The sequence below is a fragment of the Dermacentor albipictus genome, chromosome 8, assembly GCF_038994185.2.
Source record: "Dermacentor albipictus isolate Rhodes 1998 colony chromosome 8, USDA_Dalb.pri_finalv2, whole genome shotgun sequence".
Classification (NCBI taxonomy): domain Eukaryota; kingdom Metazoa; phylum Arthropoda; class Arachnida; order Ixodida; family Ixodidae; genus Dermacentor; species Dermacentor albipictus.
The window spans coordinates 77105914-77121921 of record NC_091828.1 but is presented as its reverse complement, the minus strand read 5'-3'; the positions used below and the strand labels follow the sequence as shown (position 1 = coordinate 77121921).

General features: G+C 43.7%; 1 protein-coding gene across 1 annotated transcript in view; it reads right to left on the bottom strand.

Moving 5' to 3' along the window:
- LOC135896330 (sodium-coupled monocarboxylate transporter 2-like) overlaps positions 1-15649 on the bottom strand; it is a 40834-nt gene extending 25185 nt beyond the window's left edge. The window contains exons 1-5 of the mRNA XM_065424700.2: positions 15525-15649; positions 14655-14780; positions 11636-11896; positions 4018-4083; positions 2566-2617 (exon numbers count right to left, since the gene is read on the bottom strand). Of these exons, the coding sequence (XP_065280772.1) occupies positions 2566-2617; positions 4018-4083; positions 11636-11896; positions 14655-14765 (490 nt within the window). The 5' untranslated portion in view covers positions 14766-14780; positions 15525-15649. The remainder of the gene's footprint in view (positions 1-2565; positions 2618-4017; positions 4084-11635; positions 11897-14654; positions 14781-15524) is intronic.
- Positions 15650-16008: the final 359 nt, after the last annotated feature.

Below are 16008 nucleotides of genomic sequence, written 5' to 3'. Positions count from 1 at the left end.
AGATTGCAAGTCGCGCATATTTAAGCGAGACAGTAGGAAGCACGTCAATGTTGCAATGACTGATGTAAGGAAGCTTTGGCTGGATGCCGAAATATCGATTACAATAACAAACATTAATGATCGGCTTATTAACCATACTTCAATGACACATAATTATTTTTTGAAATCTTCCAGCGCATTTACATCTAATGTTAATTGTCAGAATGTCATGTTCTGTATGCTCTGAAATATAGCTGTAAATAAATAGTTTTGACGCAAGTCGCTGGATTTTATTTTCGGCCAATAGAGGCAAGAAGTTTCATTCGATTTCTTTTAGCAGTTGCCAAGCAGGCCTATTTTCAATTTCTTATGTGATGGAGACAGGGATGGTCAAGGTAAAGCTGGCCCTTCTTTGTAACTAGCAAACTTGTAATAACTGTTACCTAAAAGCGCACATTTTGCGTGGCGTAAGCGTTCCTGCTCTACAAGGGAGTCGTCATTTTTGCATGAGAGTAGCCGCGCCAGACAGAATTGGCTAGGTGAAAGCTTACGTTGCGCGTGCTCTTGTTTTCCTATTAACGTACCTACATCACTTATGCATTGTTATTGAATGACTGTAATGTAGCGCCTAATGGGCCTACAATGAGGATGTTGAACGCATGCGCCAGAATTGCACCATTTGAGCGCATTACAAATGTGTATTCCAACCGCCTGCGGTTGGCCCCCACGGCGAGCGCATGCGGTGGTTCTACCACAAAGGCGGCAAAGCCTGATGTGTCACCATCCTAAACCGATGGATGCGATAGTACCGAGGCAACTTAGTCATTGAGACATGCAGTTTAAAGATTGTCAGTGCTAATATTAACAATACTTGTTTACTGTAATTGGCGCATATCTTATAGCGAAGCTTTCATTGCAGCTTCCTTCGACTTTCCCACTACTGCTGGTGTCCGGTAACCCGCGTCGGGGGAGGGGGGGGAGGGTTCAGAGCGTGTGTATACGTAGAAGAAGCGCGGCAGGGAGGAAAAGCGACATAATAAACTCGTTTGGACCTTTGCACCGCGTCGAATGTGCACACTGGACTGTGGTGTTACATGGGCGTCGCCACATTAGTACCTTGACAGCTGTGACCATCCGCAATCATAGCAGAAGCTGCAGCTCTTACCTTCCTGCTAACGTGCAACCGTCCAGGAGGAACTTAGAATGGTGGACAGGAGGGGGAAAGGAGGCAGAGGAATGGTAGAACCGACAACACAGACGCGAAACGAGTGACTAATAGGCTTGCCACTGTTCGCTGGCGGTTGCTATACAAGAGGTTGCAGGGGGATAGGAAAAATGTGAAGTGAGAAGACAGGGTAACGCTACCGCTATAGACATGACAGTGGTGGTGGGCAAGAGCGATATTAAGTTCAAGGTGCGGTACAGTACGTTTTTGATATTTGATGACGCTACAGAAAAGGTCCAAAATCAAGAAACGGGCTGACAGATGGAATAGCACACTGTGGTATAAAATTTGTAAACAGGAATAACGTGCCTCAGAAAGACTGGTCAATGTTTCGATAGGAGGACCTATCTTTGTCAAAGGCGGCCTCGTCATCCTCGGCATTTTAGTTTTACTAACCCTTTAAAACTAACATGCCCAGGATAACGAGGCCGCCATTGACGAATATGGGTCCTCCTATCGAAACGTTGGCCAGCCTTTCTGAGGCACCTTATCCCTGTTTATAAGCTTTATACTACAGAAAGGTCAAACGTCAAATCAACGCTTCTGCGCCCGCCATGGTAGCTTTGCGGAAATGGCATTGCTCGAGGTCACTGGTTGGATACCAGCTGTGACGGCAGCATTACGACGGGTGGAAATAAAGAACACTTATACAAGTAGATTTAGGGACACCTTAAAGAATACCACGGGGTCAAAATTAATCCGGAGTCCGCCACTACGGCGTGCCTCATAATCCGTTTGTGATTTTGTCACTTACAGTCGTATAATTCAATTAAATGTTAACACTTCTAGCGCTGCCACGATGCGATGTTTCATGTGCGACAATGTTAATGCTAACATTCCTGGCGGTTATGAATAAGGGCGCACAACACCACCTCAAGCAAGCACGTCTCGCTGTGCGTTCTGTGTACTACGCAGACAAAAAACAGTGGTGCAAACAAGGTAACGTTTAGCATCAACTCATCACTCTCGTGTTGTACTAAACGTTGAAGAAATTAAATATGCGCCGTGAACATTGCCGCTAATTATCCTCGATCAAAGCAAACAGTATAGAAACCTTCGCTGACCCTTCGCTGACATTGATTCCCACAGTGGGTGGGATCCACATAATTCCTTTAGTGGGAAGTTTTTTTTTTCTTGAAATAAGTTGTGCTCAGAGCTTTTTACCTTTAGATTAAAGCATCTTCTTTAAACAGCTCGTTCAGTATTCTTCTAAGCCTGTTCACGCACCCATCTTCATATCAAACTGTTCATCAGTTTATATGTTTGATAGTACTTTCTTTTTCTAGCTTCCGTCAGGATGGAGTTTTTGCAAAGGAGAAAAACTTTTTCAAGCAAAGAATATACAAATTAGTAGATCTTACTTGTTGAAATCCCAACAGCTGCACTGTATATGCCCACGGCACCAAGCGTTTGCTGCAAAGAGGTTATTTCGTGTTATCTCCAAAGTTCGGTGCAGTGCCTTCAACTTCTGCGTGTAGTAGGTGAAAGAAAAATGAGCATGTTGCGGCAGCAAACGTGACTTTCAAGTCGGGTGAGAATGTCTAACATTTACCGAGATATAAGAACGGTGCAACAAATTTCACTTCAATTGCTCGCGTGATATTTCTGTATCTAACGGCAAATCCACATTGGCGGATGCACAGAAGCTCAAGTATTTCCGATGCAAGAGCAGGAAAAAAAACTCTGCCATGGGGCACATATCACTTTGGCCTTACCGGTAGGCCAATAGCTATCACCAACTTTTGTGTTATCGGGAACAGTTTACATGAGCCCTTCAGAAGCGGGTCGAGGTGGCTTGTCGCGCTGTAATTGGCATGTAAAGCTCACGTCCACGCTAGCTGGTTGGGTTGAACGAACGTCGAGTCGGGATGACTCAGCCCAAGTGCACGGGGTGGGTGGACCCAGCCCGATCTGTTTTTACAACGTTGATGTAAACGTGGACGGGTCGGGACAGCCAGTGCTGCGACTTGCCCAGAACCGCTGAAAGGTCAGCAATTATGCGCCGCCAGCGGCAGTGGTTATGACAAGGAAAAGACAGGCACCACGCAGTGCTACCTCATCGCAGCGATAAGAACCATGAGTTCTTGCACAAATGTATGCACGTGGTCACGCTGGGGTCGTTCAACCCGATTTCTAACTCGAGCCCCTGCGTTGGGTTCATGGGAACGTGGCCTATGACAAGTGACCTTTGACTTGCTAATGTTGTTCATGCAAGCCTTGATGGGACAAGGACGTCAGTCACGTCGTGACAAAGCACTTCCCCTTGTCGCGCAGCAAATTAAATGCTGAAAAAAATTCCGAGCGTACAGTGTTTCATTATATTAGCTTCTCTCGCGTTCCTTTGGACGTGTCCTTAATGTATCATCCCAAATGGCAAGTGGCCAGTTGAAAGGAAACATTACCTACAGGTCCTTGTTTATGGCAAACACGCGTATGTACATATACCAACAAAAAAGAATGGAAGGCAGAAGCCATTAAATATTTCAACAGCCTTCCCCATCAAAGGTATGAAAAAATTTCGCAAGGGTGGGGGTGTGGGCGGTTTAGTATGCCATGGCATATTCTTGACAGTAATACACCTCGGAATGAGTGAAAAAAAGCTATATATGAGGAAAACAGTAGCCGGCTCTTCCTTTTCTCGTGTTTATTCTTATGTTCTCGTTTTTCCCCCTCAGTCATTCACAGATGCACTAATGTCAAGAATTTGTGGCTAATATTTTCCCTTATTGATGCCGATGACGCAAAATGTGAAGTATGGTGCGCAACCAAATGTGTGCGGAAGACGTAGCTTTTGTTTTAGTCATACTACTTACGCTCAGGACAAAGTAGACAATACAGGCAGTGATGCCAACCTTGTTGTCGAAACGGAGACGGAGGTACTGCACATCAAAAAGAAATGAAAGTTAATTTCAAATACCGCGAATAAGGTTATAACGTTATCGAGCTGAATACGCGAATATATTTTAGTAATCTATTAGGTAGAAACTCAAACGCCAACGACACCCGGATAAGAAACAAAAACTTCTCATTTAATGTAGCTAACTGCCTCTGCAACTGAAATTAAAACTTCTTTCGAGCATTTGGGATGCCCAGGGCCGTGGGAAAAAAGCCCCGTCGTGGCCTCGAGCAGAACCACGAACCGATACATAGCAAAGTATGGCAAGTACAGCAGCAACATCAGGGATATTTCTAACAGAAAGAATAAATCTAATGTAGTCCGTCAGTGGACAAAACAATATTATTGGATGTGCAGCATATATAATTTTAAGTACCAAAGGAGGACAAACGCGGCGCACGTTGTCTTAACATTAAAATGCAGCTGACGATTATACAATATAGCAACAAACAATAGGGACAATATCAACAGGAAATGTACAGTGTACGAGAGCCTGAAGCAAACAATGGCGGAGTCACGCCAGATCTGAAAATAGCCCCCGAAGCAATCAAAACCAACCATGAAACAATCTCACACAAAAATATTGTCACGTGGAGTGACGTATGAAGAACAAAGTAGCAATACTGTGAATGACGAAACTAATAGCCCTGTCACACGGAAAGATTAAATGCCATTTGAATTTAATGGCATTCGCATATAATCCCACTAATGGGAATTTACACGGGAAACTTTTATGTCATTCGAATGGAATGACATTTGCCATCGAATCAGTTAGGGGAAATCATGATATTTCGAACCGAATGTATACTCTCGAATCCAGATAGACAATAGCGAGACACAACGCAAAAAAGTAATGCGTGCAGCATCAAAGTCGGAAGATATTTTTTTCGACCTATAAAAAGGAATACCTGTTTTTGGCACATGATATTTTCACCACGGGTTGTGCTCAAGCGCTTTTACTCTTTGCATCAGGAGTCTGATGCGGCGGTCAGCCATATGGGATGTGTTGATCGAAGTACTGCAACCTGTGAATAATTGCCGTCAAAATGTTTTCATCTGTTTTAAAAGTTCGTTGCAAAAGTTCTTAAACGCGTTTATTAGCCACAAAATTTCTTTGAATTTCACAAGTGTTGTTCCAGATCGTCATTGCTCTCATTTCCGAATGCTATTATGTTTTACTGTGTAGCACCGCAACAGACCGAATGGCATTCAATGCATGGAAAGCCGTTCGATTCGAATGACACTAAATCTTCCGTGTGACAAGGGTATAAACTTTTATTGTTTGAACTTGTGCCCACAATAACAGGCTACACTTAAAGAACGGCGACAACGGAGAGCACAGTCGGCGATCGTCAAAATCTAATCAACGGGTCATGCACTACCGCTTTTATACATCAGTCGTCGAATGTTCCAGAGAAATCGCTGCGACCCACGTGCCTTCCACAAAGTTCTACATTATTCGCGTCGCACACACATGCAATCAGATTACACAACGTTTGGTCACAGACAGCGGATGGAACCATAGATAACATCCCAGAAACTTCCGATACATGCAGGCGCGTCCTGTGCTGTGCGATAACATTTGTTAGGCGGTGTAACGTGGTCGCCTGCTAAAGTTAGGCAAGTGCATGTTTCAAGATTAAAGCATACACAACTTCATTTGACACCTACATAATGCGAAGCACGCTTGGTGTAACCGGGAACGGTTCTTACAAGGTCGATACAAATAGGTCGCGAAGCTTCTGGCGAAAAGCGGTTCAGTGCAAATTGTCGCCGACATCAGCATGGGGGGATTATGGGAGCAGCGATAGAAGCACGACTAGGTTCGCAGGGAAAATACATTTGTAAAGAAAAAAGCGTTTTCTTTGATTTCAAGCGAGACACAGTTAAATTCATTCAACGAAATTAAAATTCCTGGTCACTTTTATATATTGGTGGCGAGTTAAGAAAATACAAGTTTATTCATATTTATTATTGTTAGTACATGCATTTCTTTTCAGCGTCAATCGTTACAGGGGGCGTTGACGCTACTATCACTCGCAATGCAATGCACGTCTTGAAATGAGCAGAAAGGCGCGCTCGTAAAGTTGACCTGTTGAAATACGCCCCCCTCACGCATTGTGCTTTTCTGCTTGTCGAAGTTCGTCTGAACTTGGTGACGCGGGTGGCTTCATCTCTTCATAATTAGTTCTGTCAAAAGTAGTGAGATACGACCGTCAGATAATTGTGCGTTGTTTTCGTACGACTGTGCTGGCCGACGGGATCGGCATCCGAAGATAGGATCAGCACTCTACACCTAAAGCTTTCGTCGGCCTCCAAAGAAAGTATGTTCTGTGGATTTCGAACACCGTACGGCTGGTCTTTTCCTGCATCGCTTTCCACGCTGAAAGCTTGAAACGCCCATCAAGTCGAATGGCACGGCATTTGAATATATAGTTCCAAAGGCAGGCTAACAAAACAAATTTCGCGCTTTCAAAAACAATATGACATCACTTCTTCTGTTAACGGACATGGCGCCATATTATTTTTTCTTCCGCCGGAAGTGTCCCCACCACATACAGATGGTGCTAAGCCCCATGAAACACCGATGGACCACCATGTTTTGGACGTATGGGTTCCTATTGAAGCTTCGCTACCAGGTATATTTACCTAGGTACGTATGCATCATATATCTGTTCTGCAGTGAACTAATAGCATTTTGCGACGTGTTGCGAACGTATCGCGAACCAGTGGCCCCATTGGCGTATAACCAGCGACACATATCCATGGGAACAGACCACATTTCCCCAGTTAAGCAAGTTGGCGCCAAAGAGATTTATTTAGGAGCGGCACACGTGTTTCGCACGCGCCCAAAGGCACATACCCGTGGCCCTATGGGAACACACCCAGTGCCACTTATGGCGCCGACAGCACATACCCAAGTTGGCGTCAAATTAGGTCATTGAAAAGCGTCACTTACCAGGTTGGTGGCCCGTACTGAGTGGCACATACCCACCGGAATGGGCCACATTTATTAAGGCAATTAGGACTCTTTAAAAATTCACCTAGTTTTCGGTCTGTCTGTCAGAATGTGCACGTCTAGCTTCTATTCTGCCAGCTTAGGCCACAGGGTAGTCCGTAATTTGGGGGGTAGAATATACGGCTGGCAGCGCTAAATGTGTTGTAATCCAGGCGTTTGATGTGCTTGGGCCCCTGATTATGTCATACTGGGCACCGTACCGCTCTTGAAAAAACCTTTTCCAGCCGAGCTTGGGTCACTTGGTATGTGAGATTGGGTTTTAACCTCTTTGACGCAAACTGGATCAGTAGGCATGTGCCGCTGTTCAGTGGCGAAAAGTTCCCAGAACCCGTCTCCCGATGGACTGTCGACGGTAATGCATTCAGCATTTAATCAATTTACCGCACAACGCTTTGCCTCCGTCGAAGTGGGTTATGTATGAGGCCTGTACTGCAGTGGGACTGACATTTCGTGCTTCCCGAAAATAAACCGGCGCCCTCTAGCGCTGCCACTGCGAATTCTGCGCGTGGCGACCGAAATACATGGCGCACCCTTGCGTGCGAATGCTAAGAATGCGTCATGCAGCATCGGTGTCCCTCTTTCGAGCCCTTCTTCTCTCGTGCTACCAAGTCCCGAATCTACAGTTACCAATGGCGGCGTTAAAGAGGTCCGTTGAAAACGAGCACGTATGTACACATTGTCACAGGTACAGTGAGGTTCATGAGTAACGTTGCGACATAATCAGTAACGGTGACATTAATTGTGAAATGTATTCTCCCAAAATTTCTTGGGGCGCACTGCTTTCGGTTTCAGCCGAAATTTGCAGGTTGAACCACCTCCAGAACCAGCACTCAGTTTTGCACTGCACTACATTCCACTACACCACTATCTTGGGTTTAGCCCACATTTTTAGACTGCACTATCATCGCAATGGGTTCACAAGAACTACCGGATAGTCCCCGGATTGTTTTTTAGAAAACCAAATTCAATTGTGGGTTTTTCCGTGCCAAAACACAAATCTGATTATAAGTCACGCCTTAGTGGGGGACTCCGGAATAATTTTGAGCACCTGAGATTCTTTAACCTGCACCGAAACACTTAAGCACCAAAACCACTAAGCCACCGCGGCGGATGGTTTCAGAAGACTCGGTTGACTTCCCCAGGATGGCTTCCCATATTAAAACGGTAAAAAGCCATAACCGAGGTTCTCCAGCATGTTAGTTGACCCAAGCTAACCGGCAAAAACACACCTGACTTTGTGTAGGTAATTGGGTAAGTGTGCGCGAAATATAGCAGGTTTAACCAAGACGAGATTTATGAATATACGATTCGCAATTCAGTTTTGAAGTAGTACTTGAAAAGTCATTTCAGGTTACGCCTCTGTGACTTGGCTTTGCCAGTGCTACGCAGTACGCGCCTGGAATGGTTACTGCTTCTGTCATATGAAAGAATGGGGCGATGTGACTGCCCTAAGGAACATTAAACATAGCACGAGTTGGGTGTTTATCTACTGTGTGCAATTTATGTATATTTGTGAAAAATGTCTTGCCTCAAATCAGGTGACGGTTGTTTATGTCGTATAAAGTTAATAAATTAGAACGTTCACAGTTTTAAGCAACGAGAAACAGAGTACACGAACACCTAGATGAGGTTGTTTATTACATTTGGCGTAAGCAATCTGTTCTCCGTAAATTTCACCTACAGATTAAATGTAGGACGGAGAAATTGATCTTCCGGCCTTTCAAACACGGCTCTAGAAAATATTGCCACAATTTTTTTTAGCGATACATGGCGTTCTACCTTACACATGGATGGCAATTGAATGACTGAAATTCACAAATGAATGACGCTTCAGTGCCTTGAAGGTATGGCGATTAAATGTCATCTAATCTATATTATTACCACCATTGTCTTCCAAATATGAAAGAGACTATGGGTGATGTTGTCGGGCGATCACTTTCGGAAGGAGTTTCACTACCGCGAGATATCGCGTAACTTGGCAGAGGATGCGTTAACGTATACGTCTGACTGCGGACTTGCGCGTGCACAGATAGCCAGCGTTTTGCGTATACTTAAGGCCAATGTCGAGGTTGGTTTTTGTATTAAAACTCATTGGCGGGATAGTTGGTTTTAATCCATGATAGAGGGTTCCTGGGATAGTTTGTTGCAGTCCATAGAGTGATTATGACCATGCCTTGGACAGGTGTACGGTTCATCGACATTCAGCACTGAATGTTCATTTTTCACTGTCGCATTTGTTTCCGCTCCTACAGTGTAGATCTATCGTTGCGTGCGAAACTAAAATATATAGTTGAAAATAGCGCTGTCCCTGTGTATCTATTTCTTTTTGCGTCCTCGTTCAGCCGCGCTTACACGTTCTGTGATGGTTGTCGCAGTTTTATTTTTCTGCAAGAACCGGAGTTTATCAGAGCTTTTTTTCTACGCACGGCGCCATTAAATTTGTAGTTTCATGCCCCGTTTTAAACCGTATTCACCCTTTAGTTCTGCCTAGGCCATATAACAATCCTTGGCTTCAAAAACACAGTGAGGGAGTACGCCAAATGGAAGCTCTTTTATTTATAGTTAACATTTATAATAACTGAAGCGTTGGTCGGCGTTACAATTTAAACAACAATCTACACCTACCTATTCAACTGTAGTAACCACTAAATATGGCGCGCTGTTGTTAATGAACGGAATGGTACATAAAGAATACTGCTTCAACTTTGGCACTGGATAAAGTAAAGCCTATTACATCCATCGTAGGACATGAAAGGACAAGCCAGTCTTAGAAATACACTCGTCAGAAAACTGAGGTCTCAGCTCCTTCTTGAACAGTACGCCACTGATGTTCTGAGAGCTGCTTTTATCATAAAGATGATGGTATGACCGGTCAGCGGTAGAAAATAACTGCCCATATGTGTCGAACGCTGCTGAAAGTTATGCTTTCACTTTTGGGTTCGCGATCTGGGCAGTGTAGCACAACGACCCGTGCATCAAAATTTATTAGGAAGGTTACACCACACGCGGCGAGTACACTTTTCTGCAGCAGCAGCGTAATGCTCTTGCAAGCTGTTAACGACTTCGCAGTCCTTTTCCTCATCTCTAGTGCAAAGCATGTTGTCGACGTCCACGCAAAGGTATAGTGGAAGATGCGTCATTCTGTCTACTTGGCACCGTCTGCAGACATATATCACGCAAAAACGAAGGGTGAACATCTACCTCCTTAGGTGCTGAAAGCAGTTCATTTGGACTGTTCTAGCAACTTCAGCTTCACGAACAGGTTAAGGGAGGAGTGTGTTGTAACAATGAATTCTGGCTTTGGAAAATCAGAGCCTTAGAATACAGTTTTTCTGATTGTTCTGACTCGTAAAATGTCAACGTAAGGCGCCTTTTGAATTTTATCGCAACATTTTGTAAACAGCAGAATGCCACTGATGTAACACCACGCGCGCTTTCTGGTGATGGCTTCTAGGAAATTGGGTATCAATAAAAATTGACGTCAATTAGGCCTAAGTGTATTTATCATTTCATTTAGCAGCAATCTCTACAGTGGTAAGAACCAATATGACACTGAATACCCATGAATTTACCTAAAAAAAAACCTTTTTTTCCATGTGTTTTAGTTTGTCTAAGGAAATAATTGTTATAATAGAAACATTCGTATATTCACATAGGAAAACATCCATTCAGATATGTGTGACTTTTTCGTCTCATCGGTCATTATTGTCTGTACAATGGTATGCAATACGACTTATAACTTATTTTTCTGTCTTTTTTTATCGCTCGGGGTTCATTGTTTCGCTTTGCCAAAACCACTATTAGTTCAGATTATTGATGAAGAAACCAGGTCAGTCTTCGCAGTTTCTATTCTGTCGATGTGTAGTCATTGTTCTAAATTATTTTGTTTGGTGTTTGTATCACTTTATCTGATGACTCTGCACCCTCACTGCAAAAGAAAGAGAGGGAGGGCAAAGAAAGGTGAATGGGGTGAACTACACATGCCCGCAATGTCTGAAGGTTACACGCAGGCCCACTTGCGCTCAATTAGCGAGAGTAAATACAGGCCTAAGGCACGCCACTGTAATCTTAGTTTTGTGTACTTGATCTCAATCTTTACTTCTTTATGTTCCATCATCATCATCATCATCATCATCATCATCATCAGCCTGGTTACGCCCACTGCAGGGCAAAGGCCTCTCCCATACTTCTCCAACAACCCCGGTCATGTACTAATTGTGGCCATGCCGTCCCTGCCAACTTCTTAATCTCATCCGCCCACCTAACTTTCTGCCGCTCCCTGCTACGCTTCCCTTCCCTTGGGATCCAGTCCGTAACCCTTAATGACCATCGGTTATCTTCCCTCCTCATTACATGTCCTGCCCATGCCCATTTCTTTTTCTTGATTTCAACTAAGATGTCATTAACTCGCGTTTGTTCCCTCTCCCAACCTGCTCTTTTCTTATCCCTTAACGTTACACCTATCATTCTTCTTTCCATAGCTCGTTGCGTCGTCCTCAATTGTTCCATGGCTTACCTGAAATATTGAGGCCACCCGGAGCCCATAGAGCAAAGGAACTACTGCGGTCACTGTCAGCGCCAGTGCAACTACGGTGCCAGCCACAACCCAGATTGAGTGAAAGCCATATGCGTAGTAGTGACCCACGAAGCCCACCACGTTGACGCCGTTCGCCACTGACGCCACAACTGAAACGGCCAGGGCGGCAGCCGGAAGGCTTTTACCACCCAGAAATGTCTCTATCTCTTCGTACGCGCCGCTGCCATCTGTGGATGTTGACTGAAACGAAGCAAAGAATTCCGGCGATTAGGCGGAAACAAGCACAGACTAAGTGTATATGCAAGATCCTAATGCCGGCGTCACCAAGAAAAGTTGGCCGCTTCAATGAGGCTTTGTCAGCTTTGGCTGCATCTTTTTTTCCTGCACAACTGCACTGTGCTCGAAATTCTCACGCGATCTTGTGCGAGGAGCGATTATGGTAACTAATAACGATACTCGGCCTACGTCTTCTCTAGTAATCAAAAGCACCACTATGTTTTCTCCAATTTGTTACCGCTAATTACCAGACTCGCTTAGCTGAGTCCGGTAATTATAAATTTCTTGTTAGGTTTATTTGAATTAAGGGAGAAATTGGCGATGTTATATGAATGCTTTCTGAATATGGAACAGAAAGGTCGCATATAATTATTTAAGAAGGAGGGTGATATAAACGATGAGAATGCAGCAAGGTTGAATTGAATTGAATTATAGGGTTTACGTGCCAAAACTGCGATTCGATTATGCGGCACGCCGTAGTGGGGCACTGCTGAATAATTTAGACCACCTATAATCTGTATCTGTAATGCGCCACGAATGCATAGGGCCACGGACGTTTCTGCATATCGCCTTCATCGAAATGCCACCGCCGTGGCAGGTGAATGGGGCGAGATAACTTTACCTCATCCACACATTCACCAAAGCTGCAGTTATTCAGTAATAACAAAAGTAGGTAAACATGCAGTAAAGTAAGCTAAGTGGAATTTACACCTCAACGTTTTACTCTTGCAAAAGCTAAAAGCGAGAACAGTCGCGCTAAGATATGTTCTAACGGCTGGCAGCTAGGTTTACAAAGTTCACAAAAATCACAAAGAAACGCAGCAGCTTGCATGAAGTACCGGTATGATCTATGTGGCAAACGAAAGTGGCCGTATGGTGGGTAATCATGATTTCGAATTATGCAAAACTGCAACTAAGAAGAACGCATACCGTCCACAGGACGGCCAGTTATCTACTATGCGCATTTTGCAATAAGTATGGTTTGAATGCGTTAACTCATCTGAGCTTGCTTCATTAGAGTAGCATGAACATCGGTGGATCCCATGGTTAAGCGAGAATCGGTAATAAGTGAAGCTTTCTGATATGTATGCGCAAATGGCAAAGAAAATGTCATCCAAGCATGGTGCTAAAGGCTGGAATGCTTGGAGAAAGTTATAAAAAAGAGGAGTTATCTTGAACAAATGAAACGTTCATGAAACAAGGGCGAAATAGCGCTTAAGCAAACGCAACGCGATCAGATGAGTCTAACGTTATGATGCAAACATTTTCAAGTGCCGTAGTTGTATGAGATGGTCCGTATTCATATTTAAGTTCCAAGCATAGCAAAATACGCAACAAAAGGTCGAGAAAACAAAGCGGACAAGAGGCTTGAAGTTTATCATGCAATGTGGGTGATATGTATGTCTAGTGTCATGTTTTTATTGCGTTGAATATATATATTCTTAATATATCAGTTTTCCGCGGAGTTTGCGTAATGCACACAATACTTAAAAAACTTTTATTTTTTCTTGTATATTTTTTGCGTGCGGCTTCAATATCATTCAGCTGGTAGTGTACCATTTGTGAAGCCTGTTTTCTATGTTCTTTCTTGTGTCTCTTTGCAGTGCTTGAAACTTTTTGAAATTGAAATATTTAGCTGCATCAGCGACCTCTAATTATAGCAATAGAAAGCCACAAATGCACAAACCCGCTAGGAAATGACTTATGCTGCCAACTTGCGCACTTCACTGTCTTGTGTACATGTCTGCTACGTCCTCTGTACCTCGGTACTGGCGGCAATCGAATGACAGCGATGCAATGACTACCGAATTATCCCGATGGAACCTCGACGATTTGACAACCACATTTATTTGCACCCAATGTACATCCTACAAAAATTAGATTATGGAGTTTTACGCGCCAAAACCACTTTCTGTTTATGAGGCACGCCGTAGTGGAGGACTCGGGAAAGTTCGACGACCTGGGGTTCCTTAACATGCACCTAAATCAAAGTACACGGGCGTTTTCGCATTTCGCCCCCATCGAAATGCGGCCGCCGTGGCCGGGTTTGGATCCCGCGACCTCGGGTTCAACAGCCCAACACCATAGTCACTGAGCAACGACGTCGGGTCATTGTGCATTCTGGTACTCTTGTGCATCGCATTAGGTGTCAATGTGCGTTTTTCGCCCACTAACAATTTATTATGCGCCAGTCCATGCCATCAGCATTCGTCAAAATGAATTGGGATAGTCTAACGCGACGCGGGAGCATGAGCACGAGACGAGGCGACAGCCGCACAGCAATTCTTGCCTCCAAATCTCTGTGCTGCGCTACAGTTAATTCCACTACGATTGAGGAACACGCCCAGAGCGTCGCCTGACGCTGCTAAGGCACTAACTATCAGCAATACGTTGCTGCGAAGCAACAGGCTAACTTATATTTACACATTTAGACAAATAATCGCTTGAGCTATCAGATAGCAGACATAAATTATTGCATGGCGACTTAAGGTAACCATAGGCGTTTCCTGAATCTACATAATTCCAAGAAACAGTGCAGTGTGCTCTTTTTAATTTCTAGTTTTTAGATTTCGTACTCGTAAATGTCACTGACTTGCTGAAGCTAACCATGTGCAAAAGTTCGTTTAATATCCAAAGACGGAACACATCAAAGCTGACCGTAGCACTTGTAAATCAAGTAGAAATAATTCAATTGGGCTGCATGTTGCGTTACGCCACTCACCTGTCGCCTTCTTCGGGCCAAAGAAAAGTACAAGCCAACCAGGTATCCTCCAGCAGTCAACACACTGAAGACGACGCAGTCGTAGACATCCAGGTCTTTCATCAGATTCATTCTCTCAGCAGGTATCTGGTGAGTACGTGTCGATAAGAGTTCTCTTCATAAAATGTTCTCATTTACGCAGATTCCGATGTATCGGAGGTCACTCTGCCAAACTACGTCTAGCAAATATGGGTGCACGCTTGCAAACGTTCTAGATGACAGCAATGAGCGCCTGAATTATACAGATCAATACATTGAGCCTATACAATTTCATTAAATGTATAAATCGGTTTAATCTTGCAGCGCGATTAACAGACCTAGTCGAAAAGCTACTCTTTCATATGTGATTTATGCCGGAAGGTCCAGAAATTCTGTTCAAAGACATATTCAATAACATTAATGTTGGCTGTGACTGTCGCATCACAGTTACATTTAGCAGTACACGTCATTTAACTCATTTAATCTTGCTTTTATAAAAAAATGAATAGGTAATGTACAAGCAACGGATGCCTAGATCTTTGAATTCTGCATTTTTTTATGGGCATGAATACTGGTATTCTCTTGTAGTTACTGCATTAGCTTTCAACTATGCTGGGGAGATAAGGTTTTTTTTCCACATTGACATATTGAAAAAGCGCAATGACATCATATATTCCTTTCACTGACACTTATTTATTGGAAATCGCTTTTCTATGAATATATTGCACGAATATAGAAAGCTTTAGAGTGGCAAATAACTGTTCTCTCAATTTACCGTGAGATTAAACGCGTCTCCCTTCTCGCATCTGTTTTGTTGAACCATCGTTTTACCGTCACAAAATTTTCACTTACTTGTAACGGACTAACAAGTCGTCTGTCGCTTCTCTAAATCAGTTCCGTATGCCGTAGATCACGCCATCCAATGAGCTACAAAACCCGGTCCTAATATTCCCTATCTTACACAGCGGCTTCTCCATATGACATTGGGCTTGAGTGAACATTGTACGACGCTAAGCTATATGTACATACGGACAGCGATAAATGTAGGGCTCAACCTTTTTTTTGTTTTTCTGAATACTTTTCCTCGATGGCAAACACAAAAACATGTTTCCTCTCCCATGTGGCCTCCAGCTGCGACTAAGTGCCGCCTCACGTCCTGTACGTCCCATGTGTACTTTCAATATTGGTATTGCCGTTGAGGCAGCCAATTTTGTGCCCAGTTCTTTATCGAGCTTTCCAGTTAACAATGGCTCAAAGTGATGGCATTTCTTTTTATTCTTTTGGATAATGAACTTCTCCCACGTGCAAAAGCAGGTTCATTTTCATTACACTAGAA